Source organism: Aplidium turbinatum, chromosome 4 (genome assembly GCF_918807975.1).
Source record: "Aplidium turbinatum chromosome 4, kaAplTurb1.1, whole genome shotgun sequence".
Taxonomy (NCBI): Eukaryota; Metazoa; Chordata; class Ascidiacea; order Aplousobranchia; family Polyclinidae; genus Aplidium; species Aplidium turbinatum.
The window spans coordinates 37,310,931-37,331,038 of NC_137475.1; the positions used below are offsets into that span (position 1 = coordinate 37,310,931).

At 37.1% G+C, this 20,108-nt stretch overlaps 1 protein-coding gene across 1 annotated transcript; it reads right to left on the reverse strand.

The window, feature by feature from the left end:
- Positions 1-208: 208 nt before the first annotated feature.
- LOC145768449 (cathepsin L-like) lies at positions 209-14,068 on the reverse strand. Its single transcript, XM_082579943.1, has 11 exons — positions 13,821-14,068; positions 11,317-11,397; positions 10,832-10,925; positions 10,532-10,694; positions 10,087-10,220; positions 8,253-8,401; positions 6,118-6,295; positions 5,647-5,831; positions 3,153-3,243; positions 2,183-2,241; positions 209-1,738 (listed from the first exon to the last, which is right to left on the reverse strand). Exons 1-11 carry the CDS (start codon positions 14,046-14,048, stop codon positions 1,664-1,666), a joined length of 1,437 nt encoding a protein of 478 aa, XP_082436069.1. The 5' UTR covers positions 14,049-14,068; the 3' UTR covers positions 209-1,663.
- Positions 14,069-20,108: the final 6,040 nt, after the last annotated feature.

Genomic DNA, 20,108 nt, shown 5'->3' on the forward strand with positions numbered 1-20,108 from the left:
TCTTTCGATAAATTGTCGCGTCACGCGACAGAACAGAATATTGGTGTAAGGGTGTGAGATACCCTGCAGATGTGGGACAAGATTGAACAATTTGTATGAGCTTCTGCTATCTGTTGGAAGCTCCAGTACCTAAGTTATCTTATGATCCTTCAATACTTTCATTCCATACTGTTATGAGTACGGCTACTGTGTAAAAGGAAAAGCAGTGTCATGATATTCTATACAAGTTTATTGTCAAGCTCGAGCTCCGCCATACAATTCGTACCAGTGACACACAATTGCATAACAGCTACCAGTCGAAAGGCACAACAAATCGAAAACACAGTACGAGGACACCAAACAGACGAAAGTACTCATTCAGTGGTATTCCTGGATACTACCGGCATATCCTGTTCGCTTTATCGTCTTTCAATTAGTTTTTGCTGAAAGCAAAAAATTTGCCGTTTTTACATCGTTTCAACGTTGTAGCATTTGTTGGGTGGAGTTAAATCAGCTGTGTGACATCATGTTTTTTAGGTAAAGTTGATGAAACTGCTTTATAATACCGTAATTAAAGTAAAACGTTTGTTGCATATATGATGCACCCATCAAAGATTGAAGAAAATGATTATGACGTATCCAGACTTACGTCTGGTGGTGAACTGAGAGTCGTTGCAGAACCAGAGCTCTTTCGAATGTCGTACCAGAACTCTCACCGCTCGGCTATGCAGCCGACAAAAACATTCTAATAAAGATCACGATGCACGCAGCACGCACCACAACTTTATGAGCTTATATGACGTCAACAACCACATACGTCACCAAAAAAAACTCAACAGCCAACCAAACACATGGATCAGTAAATACTAAGTATATTCGAAGTAAACTCCCTGGTTTTAATTTCGTTTCAAATGTAATGCCACGTCCCTTTGCAGATACTTAACACGAAAAAACATCTGGAAAAAGTTGTCAATTTTGCATTGTTTCGACGTTGAAATTTCGATGGTTGGTTGTTCACGTTGCAACCCATCAAGGTCATTTAAAGTTGAAGATTTTGACAAAAATGACGTAGACTGCTGTAAAACATTTCTTTTGCAATGAAGAAATTATTCAAAACACTGAATCAACGTAAAAAGAACAAAGGTTCTCAAACCAAGCTACAGTACATTCCATCAGCGCTGAAAAAGCGAGGGCGTTGCTCTGTCTAACAAGTTCTGCTCACATGAGGTAATATTATATGGTGCACAACAGAAAGAATTTTTTATCATGAAGAAAAGTGCCAGTCAAGGTACAAAACTTCTTCAAAACCAATTATACTGATAAAGGCAATTCCAATATTGCATGACCCCATTTTTAGCTCTTCTTTACCATCTACATGATATTCATCTTCAGCAGGAACAACCAATATAACGATTATGACACACCCTCCCCGATGGTCGTACTTGACGCTTTGACAGCCCCACAGGATTTTTAAATTTTAATTTTAAAAACGACATTTGTTCTTTAGTGTTAATTTGATCAGACACAGAAAAAAAAGCAAAATGATTACATTAGAGCAACAAAATGAAGGTAAAACACCTCAAGACACGATTATGCAAGTGCTCATTATATACAGTACAAAGTCTTTTAAAACGTCTATAAATCTTCATGAAACAACTTAAGGTTTCAGGTTGTGGGATGCACATCAGTCCACAATTGCGGATGTAGCCATTTGGTTGACACCGCATGATCCATCACCACGGTAGATGCGATAATATCCCTAGATGCAATAAAATATCAGCTCAGCAATTGGTCACATTAATGTTACGCACTCACGTTTGCGTTACGTACTTTTTTGTTAAAATTACGTGGTTTTGTTAAAGTCACATGCTTTTATTGCAAAAGTAGATAGACACTAAACTCATGTTTAGCAAACGCTTCGAAAACCAAACTGTCTTCATCTTCAGTGTTATAGAAGACAGTTTAGTTTTCGAAACATTTGCTATGAATAGTTTAGTATATGGCCTACAGTTTGGGCTCTTTATTAGATTAACCGGGCGTTCCGACCATTTTGCCCCTTAGACGGATTTACTTTGGAGCAAATGTAGTCTTTATTACAACGATTAGGGGTTGTAGACATAATGTGTAAATCCGTGGTGTTTGTTAGCTGGGCACTAACTTGGCAACACTAATCGCAGATGATAAAAAAAAAAACTTTTCATACCTTTTCACCCCAGTTTGGTCCCCAGCTATTCTTGATAATCCAATACGGAGTTCCATTCTCTACACACACAATGGTTGATTATCTAATAACCACACAGTGAAATTTCAAACCAACACATATCACGTAGGCATTGCGTTGAAAGAAGATAACTTGAACAACATATCAAGTGTTCCAGTCTAGAAGTGGAGCTGAAATTTAAATTGTGCCCCTTTCCTCAGTGTGTGCGTTAAACATGGCCGTGTTCTTCACTTGTGTAGCCACTAGTCAGTAAAAGTTGCTAATTTGCTAGTTGGGTGGTTGAGTGCCGGCCGTTTTGTCAAAATTTACTGGTTCAAACCCAGTAAACTGACAACTTGGACAGTAAATCAATAGGAGGAATGTGAAAATTTACATCTCTGACTATCAAGCAGTCAACGCTGCAGATGCATGCAATAAGTTTCGTGACTCAAACGAATATTAACAATGTATTCATTGGTAGCTTGTGGTAGTGGTTAGTCGTTGCTTTCGTTCTTTTACATTTTATGAAGGAATATTGTATGAATGTGTAGAACGAAGGCGTAATAAAGAAGGCGTAAAAGTTCGACTCTCGGGGTGTGCGCTTGAGCAACGCATTTCAGGACTGCTCTCCATTCAGCGGCACCTAGTGAATGCAATAATTCCTCGGCAACAACACTTCAACAATCGGAAAACTTCACTCTGCCAATCTCGGTAACCGGCCCTGCGTCAAGAGCCTCTACAAGTATGCGAAACTACCAGGAATAACCAATCAAGACTTTGGCAGTCCGAGGATAAAGATTCAAACCCAACCAACGTTTACGCATAAAACTTAGTATCACAAAATATTTCACGGTTGGAAAGAAATCAAGCTTCTACATTTTTGCAAAGCCCTCGCTTTTTTCAAAGTATGACACAGTTTTTGAATCGCAAATTAAATTGTAACTCTCATTTGCACTGTCCGCACTTGTCTCACCTGTGCCGTAGCCGACTATCAGGACTCCGTGGTCAAGACTGGATGGGTTGCAGAATATTCTCCATGGATGAGATATTCCACCAAAGTAAAACTGGAATCAGAAAATGGAACGTAGAAAGACTTTTGTCAAGTATTTTTTCAACTTTTCCTTTCATTCTCCTTGTATCATTCATATATGATACAGTTTTCAAAGTCACAGCTCTTTTTCGATGTTGCCACTCTTCCACCCATAGTCACAGTGTATCATATATGATACAAAACGTTTCTGCGCAAAGCGAACTTTGCAGCATGCAACATTTTCTAAATTTTTTTTGTGCACTTCAGTCATTTAGAATTTTAATAAAATTGCAAAAAAAAAAATTGAAAATAAATTGGTGACCGATAGGATTAACAGCTTAATATCGAGTGTGGAATAAAACATATCACTCGTGGATTTAGACCTGTTCAAAAATCAAAAGTTTTCAAGATTTTTTGTTTCTCGCATTGTTTCCCTCGATTTTGACCATGAGAAATCCGATAATGACAACCATTTTGCTCTCAGATAATGGCATACCCTGCCTCAAGAGGCCTAAACATTTCCATTTTTGCCAAAATCACCCGTTTTTGACCTGTTGGGCCGTGTTTCTGATGGTGAGTCTTTATTTTAACGGAAAACCCTATCACATAATGCCTTACTGATAGCTTGCAAGTGAAAATCAACTTTTGGATATTTGGCATCAGTTTGAGAAGTGTGGGGGAAATAATAATAATGCTTGTTTTTATGTAGCGCTGTTTCCATCGCAGAATGCGTTGCTTATCAACGCTTTACAAAGCAGACAGTGTCAATGCAGCCGTATAGAGGCGCAACTGAGTACATTATTACCCGAATCCATTCCGTTGCTCAGTGCCAAGCAGGAATCAGATTCAGTACCATTTTTTAAAAAGTCTTTGGTATGACCCGACAGGCTGGGTATCGAACCCATGCCTATTGCCTACCTAATAAACACATAAGATATTTCAAAATATGTGTATATGTATAGGTTGCCTGAAATAAGAAAAATGCCTTTTTACCACTAGTGGCGCTAAGTACTGCTTTTTAATCTTGTTCTCCCCACACCTCTCAAAATAATGTCAACTATCCAAAAGTTGATTTTCACTTAGTGAGCGATCAGTAAAGCATTGGATGGCAGTGTTCTCAGTTGAAATAAAGACTTCCACATTCAGGATCATGGCTCAACAGGGCAAAAATGAAAATGTTTAGGCATTTTGAGGAAGAATACCCCATCTTCGAATTTCTCATCGTCAAAATCATTAGAAACAATGCAAGAGGCAAAAAAATTTGAAAACTTTTGATTTTTGAACAGGTTTACTCGTGGATGTTGATACTTGTTCGAAAACCGACAAAGTACACACCAGTTTATACTATTTCATTCATTCAGAGCTCTGCAAGAAGCTTTCCCAGTCCGAGGATAAAGATTCAATCAATCAATTCATTCGAAATAACATCGTGCTGTTAAAATAAAATTCAAAAAGAAAATTCTGCAGGTAATAAAAAAATTAACATTAAATGTAGGCTAAGTGCATACGATAAACATTTTAAATTTCTAAAATGGAAGGGTCAGCCTAGCAAGACAACAGACAGAAAAATCCGTCATTTTTACATTAATTCAACATCGGACGTTGAATTAATGTAAAAATGACGGATTTTGCTGTCTGGGATTAAGAATAGCGATGATTCAACGAGGCAGCAAATTTCGTAAAAGTCAACTTTACGCTTCACCAAGTGATGCATGATCGACGTGCAAGCTTGCAAAAGTTGCCTTTGTTGGACAAAAAAAAATTGAAAACTTTTGCTGACTGGTGCGAAGATAGAACAAAGAAGCTGCCCTTGTGACAAATTTAGTCATGGGAATAAGCATTTTAGCATTTATGTCGCTTTTGAGGAAAAGAATTGAAAGGTTGACACAAACTCAAAGCAAAGGTTACGCGTGGAATTGCGACACGTTTTGCTGCACTGCAGTTTACCTCGATTTCTTCATTAAAATAATAACTGTGCCTTGTTCAAGGTTAAGATTCATGAGAGATTCTAGATTGCATAGAGACAGACAACAAGCCAATGGCTTCTAACTTGGGGTCAATTCCCTTGGCCCTAGGGAATCCTTGGAAAGTTTTCAGGGGTCCATGAAAGCATTTCGCTTCTACCTTTTTCTAGACCTCTGCTATGTTTGGTATATATTGTTTTCGCTGTGGTGGTCATTGGCCAGATATAAAAACAAACTGAACTGATTTATTTTAGAAGTCACTAAAATTTGAACAATGAAATTTATAAAAAGCAATTTTGAAAAAAAAAATACTTCATGGCACTGAGAAGTTTCGGGAAGGCCAGGTTTGATACCTTTTTGAAAAAGGGGTGTATAAAAACAAGAAAAAATTAGAACGACTGGCAGAAACATATATAGACCCGACAGTCACTCAAACTCTGATATGAAACAACGTTGCTCAACTTGCTCTGTACCTGCATCATGTTAGCGTTGATACCAATGGATATTGGGCCGTTTGCTGCCAACCAAGCCGCCAGTTTGCCCTCGTCTTTGGGAAGGGCGATTGAATCATTGATGAAAACACGAAGATCGGACCTTTTCAAGTTGCATTTCTCACCCACCCCTTCGTACGGGTAGTCAGATTCGGTTTCCAAGCCACCTAAAAGCACGTATATGGGTAAAACCACAGCTTATTCTATTTTCACAAGTGAAATCGCTTTTACGAGCAAAATGACATTTTATGGTGAAAGCGTTACGGTGTTTTTTTTTTGGGTTGTTCAGAACATCCCATCTCACAGACAGGGCAAGGAGACTTTTATTACGGTCTTTTTTAAAAAGATCAAAAGTAAAACACAAATAACTGATATGTAGTTGCTTTGCTACACACATAACCCCTTGACAATATCAAACATATAGTAAATTGTTAGCAACATTAAGTCACTAACCGAGCTTTTCTATGCTTTTGTATGCGTTGGATGGTAAGCCACCACCACACCCTTCATCAAGGCTGTCGCAGTCCACCAGTTCCTGTTCAGACAAAGAGAGAAGTTTCTTCTTTTTAATAAACCATTGTCCTTCGATGTTTCCTGTTGTTGAAAATGCCCAGCAAGAACCGCACTGACCCTGGATTTTTAAATGAACACAACTAAGGTTAGAAAGTGAGGCCCATACCAGAACCATGTCAAAGTCAGAACAAGCAGTAGGCTATTTGACCAGCCAACAAACCAGTCTTGTTTTACATCGATTCAAAAACGTTTGCAAACGCTGAATAAAAGTAAAAAAAGGACTGATTTGCAGTTTGAGTGGGCGCCATTGCATTTATTCGCAAATTTCTGCAACTAGGACCTCAACTTCGCAATGGTGGAAGCTACAGTGTATTAGGGTTAAGTAATCAGTCGCAAATATTGTAGCAAGCAGCGTTTCAGCTTCAAAAGTTTGAACGCTTTAGTTTTGCGCAACATGACTGTATAAGAAATTAAACTCTAACGGCTGTTTGGGTTTGGCTTCATTCGGTACGAAGTTTTTAAATAGAAAACTTGTTTTGAAAATCGATATTACAAAGCTGCCAACCGAAAGAATGACCGCTCAAAATAAAAGTTCAATGACCGCGAGTAACCTCAGAAATTGTGTCATCACATGATGTCTATTGAAGGTTTAAAACCTCATAGGGCAGATCTTGCAGTAAACAACATATGTCCTTTCTCAGCAGGGACCGAGAGGAAGTAAAAAAATTAATCATTGTTACATCGTTTCAACGTCAAACAACCTTTGAACGATGTGAAAGTGGGCAGTTTTTATAAAAGCATTAATTTCAATGTGGTGAAGTCCAAACTATGTTAAATTTGAGAAAAGGTGAGTTGAAAACAGTTCTGCGACAAAACTGAGATTGATCCAAAAAGAATATTATCATTTCTGTTAAATTTCATATGATCGAACCTTCACACTTACAAAGCTCTACATCAGATGATTTACTAGGTAATAAAATCAAACTTGCTTCTTTTTTGCTTTGTCATTTCACTGTGCTTTTATGGTGGTACACTCTGGATGACTCAAAATAAGCAATAACGCTCAACCAGAGCAAAGTACAATGGTAGTCCACACGGAAGAATGCAACAACACTCCAGAAATGGACCATTAGAGTAGACAAGTCACCACGCAAACAACAAGAATTAACTTGAAAACATTAAAATGGCCAAAAACGAAGGTGAGAAGCAGCAAGATCCGATGACACATGAATTCTTTGCATTATTTGATAGCAGGCATCAAAAAGCATTTTTATCACCAAAATGCAAATATTTCCTGCAGGCATGATTTGTTTTTCAACAATAATTCACAAAATGATGCTTCATAACATACCATAGCATCAAGTCATCAATTCAAACGCTAAAACTAAAATGTGTACATGAACTATATTGTGACAGTAGATGTTCGTGAGCTCTTATGACAACATCAAAATTGGCTCTTTGTAATCTTTGTGCATTTGCAGTTTGTGTATTATTTCGTTGTTTTGGATATGAACAGCTTTGTCTGATACAAAATAATGATAGAGGCAGAGCTTCGGTAGAGAGTTTGCCTTGTTGAATCATAGGCATACGAAGCCGAGCAACGTGACCAAGTTTAACATTTTCAGGTTTACTACATTTACAGAAACACAAATCTACGCAACAAATATCGAACGTTTTCGACATCACAAGATGTCCTCTTCAGGAATAACATACGGTACATACAACTTAACTGCATTGATCTAAATAAAATACAATGGTTACAACTACGAACAATACAACGAACCCTGTAGTGTATCATAGTGTGTATAGAACGTTCAAAGTGGCAGATATTTCCAGCTAAAGTCGCCTAAGACCTTTCCTCTATGTTCTAATATCGTATATAAATTCAGTTGTTTGCGTGATGCAAGCCTGACATACATCGGTATGCCAACAAGACATTTATCGACTAGAGCTGGGGAACGCCTGATATATCAATAAGTTGCAAGCGTTATGCAATATATAGGTTTTCTAAAGTATGATGTGCAATAATTGCAGACAGTCTGTTTTGTGTCCAACTTTGAGCATTCCTATTTTACCTGGTTTTTCACTTTCGTTACGGCGCCTTTTTCACGCCAATCGACGGAATCCGGGATATTTGCAGTGTCCAGTTCTTTCAAGTCAACCTGACGGATATCCGTCAAGCTCTTGTGAAGCCCCGGTGCCAAATACTTCTTGTATTCTTCCTCTGAAAATAGAATCACTTGATATTGGAGTGTTTTTGTATAGTTGGTGACGAATATACTACACTAGAATGCTGTAATTTATCATTAAGACAGTGGCTTCAAACTCAGTGCTTCCACTTTTACAAAGCTAGATTACCACTTGTATTACCACATTTGTCCTCAGATTACCACATTTTTTACTGTGATTTTCTTCCCGATTTTAACCATATTTTGACTTATATACTTTTACATTAACAAAGTGGCTATTTTTACCCACTTGTTGCCATGGTTACAATCAGGTGTTGCCAGGGTTCGGATTAAAGTTAGGAAAGGTTAAGGTAAGGGTTAGACTTAGGAATAAGGTTTTGATCTTTACCCAGAACTAAAAAAAATTCCAAATGCAAGTTTTTGTTTTCAACAGCTTCAACCACAAATTTTTCATTACCACATTTTTACCACAAACATGATGAAAATTCCACAATTGTGGTAATTACCACCAAAGTGGAAGCGCTGTTCAAACTATGCCCAACCATGGCCACCTGGAGATGTGGCCTGATTGGTCACATTTTGATTACAGCTACTGCTAGTGTTTGAGTGACATTTTCTGAGATGTTTTTGTTTTTTGCTGACTCCTAATGATATAAAAGCTTTTTGTTGCCTTGGGGAAGCAGTAGCAAATGAGAAAAAGTAAGTTGAAAAACGCTGAATCAGACTGTTATTGAAAAATTAACAGTCTGACTAAAATCTTCGAAATCAAATTGTCTTTGTTTTTCATCATCTGAGGATGTTAAAACCTATTATGTCATCTGGGAAAAGCAGTAAAGAAAGCGTAAAAATACAATTTTTAGAAACATTTATTTAAACATTCGCCCAAAGTTAGCAAAGTCTGGAAAATTATGCAAAATTTGACAAATCAGGTCGTATCTATAGGTAGCCATGGCCCAACCTAAACCTTATACAGTACTGCCACTTTTAAGTGAGCTTTTAAACTATGTGCAGTACCGTATAATAATTTAACAACGTTTTAATTGTTAAATGTGGTGACTTCCTGTCGTAAAAGAGAATGCTTCATTAAATGCACAATTGCGCATGTTTAACTGGAAAAAGAACCCCTACAGCTCAGCCCTGCGTGAATAAAGTTAAACTGATCACAGTTTCAAGCGTGAGGTTTTCGGGTCTGCTACTATTCGGTGAGTCCGATTCGGTGAGTCCGATTCAGCGAGTCCGATTCGGTGAGTCCGATTCAGCGAGTCCGATTCGGTGAGTTCCTAACCTCTAAACCCTAACCCTAAAATGGCAATGATAATTAGGCTACGGTACCCGATAATTTACAAAAAAAATTGAATAAATCACCGAATAGGGATCGAAATCACCGAATCGGACTCACCCAATCGGACTCACCGAAACGGGCCATTCCAGAGGTTTTCTGACCATAAAAGAAAATTAAAGATTAAAAAAGAATTACACTGAATGCAACATCAAGATGCCTACAATTTTGAAAAAAGTTAAAACTTACGATGGCTTTGATGGACACATTTTACATTATATCGAAAAAAAAGAAATTCGAGCTAAACTCGTAAAGAAATAAATTAATGATAGTATCTCATAACAACTTAATGTTAAATCAACGTATGTCATTTATTGTTAATCAAAAGTGCACAGAATAATAATATAGATAAAAGACAAGCTCAACTGACACTCAACTCACCAGAATAATCCATAAATTCTGTAATTCCATACACAGCAGTGCCTTGGTCAATGCGGTTGAGTTGTTTGACAATTTTTAAGTTCTTCTCAAAAATTTTATAGCGTTTATGATAAGTTTCCGTAGCAGAGTCAAGACTGCAAAAAAATTATGTTGATTAGTTTAGAGTTAAGAAATTTTTGAAAGTTTCTATGCACAGCAAACACAAAAATATTTTTATAATGCACTCTCAAAACATGATGACACATGATTTCAAAACCTACAAACGAAACAATATTTCCGCTTACTATGATATTGTATTGTTTAGATTAGACACAGCACGTCTACACTACTGCTTTATTACACAACCAATTGAATTAGAGACAAGACAATTTCTAATAAATATTCTGTAATGATTGTGTCTTGAAAACTTTTGACAAACTCTGAATGTTTAAAACATAGCTGATACCTGTAGTCTTTGTTGTATAACTCAATAAAGTGATCGAACATAGCCTTGATATCTTCATCATAACCGTAAGGTTTTTCCATGGTCATAGGATGTTGGAATTGCTTGTTAGACAAATCTCTTTTCGGGCGATTTTTCATTAAACTGCACTCATCAGTTTCACTTACTAAACACAAAATGACTTGCATCATTGCAAAGAAACCATTTTTTCGAGCATGATTACACTTAAAAATGTCACAATTACAATTTAGACATTAAACATACAACTTGACAGAGTCATACTATGAAAACGAGATAGCCTACCTTCAGTGCATTTATCAGCATTATAGACCAAGGAAACGATTGGAGTACCAGATAGCAGTAAATCTTGTGGCACAAATGAAGCTGTACATGATCTCTAAAAATAGAAAGCCGTTGACCGTAAAAATATCTTAGTTGATATATCAACAAGTATACATTGCTTCACAGGCGATGATGAGATATCTGACTGCTAAATTATTTAACACATGCAAGTACTCCACACATTTTATGCCAATGACTGGAAGATTGTGTCATACCTTAATGAGCCTAAATGTTTAAAATCAATGAACACATAGACTACAATGTTGTGATGAGAATATGTATAGGGAAAAAACTTATTTAGCTTTTTTAGCAAATCATTTTAACTGATCATTGCTTTGATTTACATGTCCACATCAAAGCATTTATTGAATCTTGATAAAACTGATTTTTCAGAGAAAAAGACATATCCATAAGTTGCTTGAGTATAATACTGTATTAAACTTTACCTGTATTCCCTTACATTGAGCATTTTCAACAGGCATTGAACATGTGACAAATTGAACTGTCAGTGTAGCTCCAGTATCCATCTAAACACATAAAATCACTAAAACATTACCCTCACCATGAATGCATGAAAATAATACAACAGTAGGTAGAATGCTACCAAACTGAACAACAGTTGATTGATCGACAAGTTATAGATTAACAGTTTATCAAATGACAGGAAACTGGTATTGTAGAAAAGTGAAATTTACAGGATTCGGGATATATATAGCTGAAATGGAAACTTAAAAATTTGGATTTTAGCTGGAAACAGTTAGGGTGGAAAAGTCCACAAACACCAACCTCCCAACATCCAAACAGAAAATCACAATTCTGCAACCAAAAATTCAAATCTTAATGTCGTTCCAAGACTTGTCGTTCTATTAACCGTTGTTTTGATGTATTAGCGTTTGATGAATGTACGTGATTTTAATCAACTGTTGTTTCACAACATGCCATTTTGATTAACCATCAAGAGACATGCATCACAAGAGAAGTGCACTATCAATGATAATCATAGCCTTCAATATCATTGAACAGATGAAATTGGTAAATCACATATATTGAGAAGAATGCAGGAGGAATACCGAGAGAAGCAGAGAAAACTATATATATATGTGTTTCGTCGACTTAGAAAAGGCATTTGACAAAGTACCAAGGAAAGTGATGGAGTGGGCAATGAGGAAAAGAGGTATACCGGAGGTATTAGTGAGAGCTGTGATGTCTATGTATGAGGATGCAAGAACAAAAGTGAGAGTTGGATCAAATTATTCAAACGAGTTTTTTGTGAAGGTTGGTGTACACCAGGGATCAGTTTTGTCACCTCTGATATTTGCTATTGTGGTTGACGTTGTAACTGAAGGAGTGAGGGAGGGCTTATTGAGTGAAATTTTGTATACAGACGACCTGGTCTTGACAAGTAATAGTATGGAGGGACTGGAGAGAAAGTTTGAGAAATGGAAAGAAGCATTTGAAACCAAGGGTATGAAGGTGAATCTTGAAAAAACGAAAGTGATGGTGAGTGGAGCAGAAGGAACAGTTGTTGAGAGCAAAGTAGATCCCTGTGGAATATGTGGCAAGAGAGTGATGAGAAATTCAATGCAATGCAAGGAATATGGAAAGTGGGTACATGCAAGACGTGCTAATGTCAAGAGAGCCGCAACAAGATTGGCGAAGTGTTTTGTTTGTGGGAAATGCAGTAAAGGAAGGAATGAAGTGGAAGGCCATGATGATGAGTTCTGCCATGGCATCGAAACAGTGACAGACTTCTGTTATCTTGGTGATCGGATAAATGGAAGTGGTGGATGTGAAGGGTGACAACAAGAGCAAGATTGGGCTGGGCAAAGTTCAGGGAATGTGGGGAAATGTTGTATGGCAGAAAATTTTCACTAAGGATGAAAGGAAAAGTGTATCGGAGCTGTGTGCGGCCTGCAATGCTATATGGTAGCGAGACATGGGTATTGAGAGAGAGTGAACTGGCAATCCTGAGAAAAACGGAAAGGTCAATGGTGAGAGCAATGTGTGGGGTGAAAACGAGAAAGGAAAAAAGGACTGAAGAATTGTTGGATATGCTTGAGATGAGAGAGACCATAGACCAAATGGCAAGGGCAAATGGAGTAAGATGGTATGGACATGTGATAAGGAGGGAGGAAGGAAGTTTTCTTAGAAAGGCACTAGATCTAAAGGTGGATGGGAAGAGGAAACGCGGTCGTCCAAAAAGAACGTGGAAACAACAAGTGAGGGATGATTTAAAAAAAATCGGACTGAAGGAGGAAGATGCAAGGGACAGAGTGAAATGGAGAAAAGAGATTAAAACAATTGCTGCGTGGAAACAATCGGCCACCCCCACTAGTGGGGAACAAACCGACGATGGATTATGATGATGATGACATCAATCGTCTTATTGCATAAAAAACTTAAATTTTTGATAAGATATAATACATGAAAATTAAACTATAAACATTCTTACAAAAAAAAAAAAATCATAAGGTATAATTATAATCACACAGTGATTAATCTACAAAATCTGTCAATTGGATAAGAACTTTAACAATATGGCAAAAAAGCTTGACAAATGGACCATGGGATTAACTGATTTCACGATTAATAATTTTAAACAGGAAATTTGAAGCAGAGTTGTTTGCTTTTACATGCAACTTTACATATATATTTTTTACAACTTTACATATATATTTTTTATTTTCATCATTCAGAGACAGATGGTAAAAAAAGATACAGTTGGAAAGCAACAGTTTGTGAGGCGTAATCAAGTTGAAGAGATCTTACGTATGGTACCATAAAAGATTTATACATGTTAAATAATTTGCAGACATCGCAAATATTTTTTTAACAATGCTTACAAAACATGTTTTAACTTTAATACCCTGTACAAACTCAAGATTAGAATGCAACTTCAGATTATTTCATCTTTTTTTAGTAAACATATAGCTTAACGTAGCTACAGTACCTTTGTCATTACTGGAATTGCTCCACAGGTATATTTGTAGTAAAAAGATGGAATTTCATTAGAGTTAGTTGCAGGCTTTATGTCACTAATCAACCTTTGCTTAAGCTCTTGATAGTTGTTGTTGAATTCTTCTTCTGACACTTCATATCCATCTTCTTCAAATGAGCCTTCAACGTGCAAACTCAAGGAAAATGACAAACCAATGCAGAGTAAAAATTTAAAAATCATACTAATGACGTGAGGTACCGTTAACTGAAAATCAAAATACCGATATTTTATCTATAATTATATTGTTCAAAATATATCATTTAAATGAAGAAGTCTTACTTATAAAGTGTGCATACAATTTGAAAAGGTAGAGGCTATAGTTACCATATATTGTAACCATAATTTCCTTACACCCGGGCCATAGACCATAACATCTTAATTATGCTCAAAGCATATATTTTTCAAAACATAAGTTGCACAAGTACTATAAACACACAAACTTGGCACCAATAAAAGAAAAATTGGCAAAACCAAAAATATGTTATTTAAGAGTATGGTAACTTTATACAGCCACCAGACCTAGTTGTTATGAATGATAATAGCTATTGTACAATAAAAGAAGATTTGACTGAGTGAACTAAAGCAAGCAGTGTGTGGTAAAGCTTTTGTGTAATTTTAATTGGTTATGTGGTCACATCTCATTTTAGTAAATGAACATTCACGGAGCAAAGTTTTTAAATTCTAACACAATTAAAAAGTTGAACTGTATTACTCACAATTAAAAAAGCATAGAAAAAACTTTTTATTTCGAAAACACAGAAGGAAATAATCATGATTTTAGTTGGTGCTCATTGTGAATACATGAAATGCAATTAAAAGTGGAAAACAAAACAGCTGGAAGCAGCGAAACACAATCATCAAATTCGAATTTGATTCATTAAGCTTGCCAAAAAGTACTGCTGAGCTGTGTTGAATCAAGCCACTATGGCGATGGGAGCTTTGCACACAGGTTCTTTACTAGTGCACAAATTCTACTTGTAAGCCAAGGTTTGTTCAATACAGAATTGGCAACTCATACAATTGAAGAACAACGTAAGCTTGGATGCAACCTAGTTCGTACCCTGAACAGTTCGGACCCTCAGTTCGTACCCTAAAAAGATCGAGAAAAAAAATTAAAAAAAGCGAAAGTCACTGATCGCAGTTTCCGCAAACATTTGAAAATTTTCCCCCTGAAAAGATTGAGAGAAAGATAGCACAAAGCCGAAGTCGCTGATCGCAGTTTCCGCTAACCCTAACCATTGGTAATCTATGCTCTCACCCTAACCCTCGCTGATCGCAGTTTCCGCAAACATTTTCTCGTAGTTTCCGCTAACCTTTACCCTAATTCTAACCATAGATTAATCTATGCTCTAACCGTAACCCTCGCTGATCGCAATTTCCGCAAACATTTTCCCGCAGTTTCCGCTAACCTTTACCCTAGCCCTAACTATAGAGCAATCTATGCTCTAACCAACGAGATATAACACATATCTCGTGTTATATCTCGTTGCTCTAACTAACCCTCGTTGGTCGCAGTTTCCGCAAACATTTTTCCGCAGTTTCCGCTAACCGCAGTTTCGGCTTACCCTAACCATCGAGTAATCTATGCTCTCTCACCCTAACCCTCGCTGATCGCAGTTTCTGCAAATATTTTTCCTCAGTTTCCGCTAACCAAACCCTAACCCTTGAGTTTGAGTTTGTTTGCGGAAACTCCGATCAGCGACTTCGGCTTTTTTAATTTTTTCTCTCGATCTTTTCAGGGTACGAACTGAGGGTCCGAACTGTTCAAGGTACGAACTAGGTTGCACCCCGTAAGCTTCATGATCAAGTAACAGAGAAACCCTAACCTCTGAGGCTATGACTGCCTACAATTACAACAAATTAAAAAAAGTTAGATATGAAACTCAACTATACAAACGTATTTTTAAAAGTGGCAAGGCTACACAGCACACATAATTGCAATTGAGAGTATGATATTCATTACCTTGTATACCCCTTTTGGAAACAAAAGTATGTGCAAGCTAATTTTGACATATTAACAAAGATTGCATGATGTTAGTAAAACTTTAAAGCTAGTGTTCTAAGTAGACAGTGCAGATATGATGGATAGAACTTAATTTATTTTTAAAGTGCTGCAAGCATGTTATTGTTAACTTTTTATGTTCCATTCACACACACTCATGATAGGCTAATGCTTGACTAGATTTTACGTTGAAATACTAATTTCCCCACAGCTGTACCTTGACTTAACCAACGCTTCCAGTACTGTCAATGTAGCCTGTGATGGGATGGCACCGCGGCGTACACTCGTACAGTGCATAAGGCGTTGGCTTTCCAATAATACAACACCCAGCTTAAGTTGGTGATTGCAAAAAGCACTGCTCAAATCAACCTAAAATGTAATAAAATGGTTTGGCATAGCTGCTGAATCAAAAGCGGACAAGAGGAAGAAACTGGCCAACCTGGTCTGCGTAGTGCCAAAGGCTTATCTTATAGTATAATGAAAAGCTTATTCTTATTTCTTTATGTGTGGCATCAAGTTGTATAGAAATCACCTTTTTCAAAATAGCCTGGCCAGCTTTATGCAAATGTTCTTGGCTTTATCTCACTGTTTTGCACTTGCATATGTTATGAACATGATCATGTGGATAACTTTACACTGTCACACTTCAACTAGCCTACTACAAAGTTCTGCTGACACTCAGCAGAAGCAGAATGAATCAATGAAATTTTATCAACCGTAAGTTGTTGTTTACCTGTTTTCTACCAGACCACCGTCATTCTGGCAGAATAATTTTTCCGCTTTCCGCCTAAAAAAGTTATCCGTGCATAAGTGCGTGGCACAAAATGCGACATGACATACCTTCGAACGATCTACGAATAAAACTATAATCCGCAACACGTGCCACTTAAATTTTACATGCATCGGATTCAGTATTAAATTACCTTTCCAGGGATGTGCACCAATAGGTCGGCATTTGGAAGGAACTCCCAGCAGAACGCTTCAAAGATGGAGCATATATTTACGATAAACATTAAAATAATACGATTTTTGCATAATAAACACCACTCCAAACATCTTCGAATAAAACTATAATCCGCAACACGTGCCACTTAAATTTTACATGCATCGGATTCAGTATTAAATTACCTTTCCAGGGATGTGCACCAATAGGTCGGCATTTGGAAGGAACTCCCAGCAGAACGCTTCAAAGATGGAGCATATATTTACGATAAACATTAAAATAATACGATTTTTGCGTAATAGACACCACTCCAAACATCTTCGAATAAAACTATAATCCGCAACACGTGCCACTTAAATTTTACATGCATCGGATTTAGTATTAAATTACCTTTCCAGGGATGTGCACCAATAGGTCGGCATTTGGAAGGAACTCCCAGCAGAACGCTTCAAAGATGCAGGAGGATACATTTACAATAAACATTAAAATAATACGATTTTTGCATAATAGACACCACTCCAAACACCTTCGAATAAAACTAAAATCCGCAACACGTGCCACTTAAATTTTACATGCATCGGATTCAGTATTAAATTACCTTTCCAGGGATGTGCACCAATAGGTCGGCATTTGGAAGGAACTCCCAGCAGAACGCTTCAAAGATGCAGGAGGATATATTTACGATAAACATTAAAATAATACGATTTTTGCGTAATAAACACCACTCCAAACATCTTCGAATAAAACTATAATCCGCAACACGTGCCACTTAAATTTTACATGCATCGGATTCAGTATTAAATTACCTTTCCAGGGATGTGCACCAATAGGTCGGCATTTGGAAGGAACTCCCAGCAGAACGCTTCAAAGATGGAGCATATATTTACGATAAACATTAAAATAATACGATTTTTGCGTAATAGACACCACTCCAAACATCTTCGAATAAAACTATAATCCGCAACACGTGCCACTTAAATTTTACATCCATCGGATTTAGTATTAAATTACCTTTCCAGGGATGTGCACCAATAGGTCGGCATTTGGAAGGAACTCCCAGCAGAACGCTTCAAAGATGCAGGAGGATACATTTACAATAAACATTAAAATAATACGATTTTTGCATAATAGACACCACTCCAAACACCTTCGAATAAAACTATAATTCGCAACACGTGCCACTTAAATTTTACATGCATCGGATTTAGTATTAAATTACCTTTCCAGGGATGTGCACCAATAGGTCGGCATTTGGAAGGAACTCCCAGCAGAACGCTTCAAAGATGCAGGAGGATACATTTACGATATTCAAGAAAATAACACGATTTTTGCGTAATAAACACCACTCCAAACATCTTCGAATAAAACTATAATCCGCAACACGTGCCACTTAAATTTTACATGCATCAGATTTAGTATTAAATTACCTTTCCAGGGATGTGCACCAATAGGTCGGCATTTGGAAGGAACTCCCAGCAGAACGCTTCAAAGATGCAGGAGGATACATATACAATAAACATTACAATAATACGATTTTTGCATAATAGACACCACTCCAAACACCTTCGAATAAAACTATAATCCGCAACACGTGCCACTTAAATTTTACATGCATCGGATTCAGTATTAAATTACCTTTCCAGGGATGTGCACCAATAGGTCGGCATTTGGAAGGAACTCCCAGCAAAACGCTTCAAAGATGGAGCATATATTTACGATAAACATTAAAATAATACGATTTTTGCATAATAAACACCACTCCAAACATCTTCGAATAAAACTATAATCCGCAACACGTGCCACTTAAATTTTACATGCATCGGATTCAGTATTACATTACCTTTCCAGGGATGTGCACCAATAGGTCGGCATTTGGAAGGAACTCCCAGCAGAACGCTTCAAAGATGGAGCATATATTTACGATAAACATTAAAATAATACGATTTTTGCATAATAGACACCACTCCAAACATCTTCGAATAAAACTATAATCCGCAACACGTGCCACTTAAATTTTACATGCATCGGATTTAGTATTAAATTACCTTTCCAGGGATGTGCACCAATAGGTCGGCATTTGGAAGGAACTCCCAGCAGAACGCTTCAAAGATGCAGGAGGATACATTTACAATAAACATTAAAATAATACGATTTTTGCATAATAGACACCACTCCAAACACCTTCGAATAAAACTATAATCCGCAACACGTGCCACTTAAATTTTACATGCATTGGATTCAGTATTAAATTATCTTTCCAGGGATGTGCACCAATAGGTCGGCATTTGGAAGGAACTCCCAGCAGAACGCTTCAAAGATGGAGCATATATTTACGATAAACATTAAAATAATACGATTTTTGCGTAATAAACACCACTCCAAACATCTTCGAATAAAACTATAATCCGCAACACGTGCCACTTAAATTTTACATGCATCGGATTTAGTATTAAATTACCTTTCCAGGGATGTGCACCAATAGGTCGGCATTTGGAAGGAACTCCCAGCAGAACGCTTCAAAGATGCAGGAGGATACATTTACGATATTCAAGAAAATAATACGATTTTTGCATAATAAACACCACTCCAAACATCTTCGAATAAAACTATAATCCGCAACACGTGCCACTTAAATTTTACATGCATCGGATTCAGTATTAAATTACCTTTCCAGGGATGTGCACCAATAGGTCGGCATTTGGAAGGAACTCCCAGCAAAACGCTTCAAACATGCAGGAGGATACATTTACGATATTCAAGAAAATAATACGATTTTTGCGTTATTGACACCACTCCAAACATCTTCAAATAAAACTATAATCCGCAACACGTGCCACTTCAATTTTACATGCATCGGATTCAGTATTAATTTACCTTTCCAGGGATGTGCACCAATAGGTCGGCATTTGGAAGGAACTCCCAGCAGAACGCTTCAAAGATGCAGGAGGATACATATACAATAAACATTACAATAATACGATTTTTGCATAATAGACACCACTCCAAACATCTTCAAATAAAACTATAATCCGCAACACGTGCCACTTAAATTTTACATGCATCAGATTTAGTATTAAATTACCTTTCCAGGGATGTGCACCAATAGGTCGGCATTTGGAAGGAACTCCCAGCAGAACGCTTCAAAGATGGAGCATATATTTACGATAAACATTAAAATATCACGATTTTTGCGTAATAAACACCACTCCAAACATCTTCGAATAAAACTATAATCCGCAACACGTGCCACTTAAATTTTACATGCATCGGATTTAGTATTAAACTACCTTTCCAG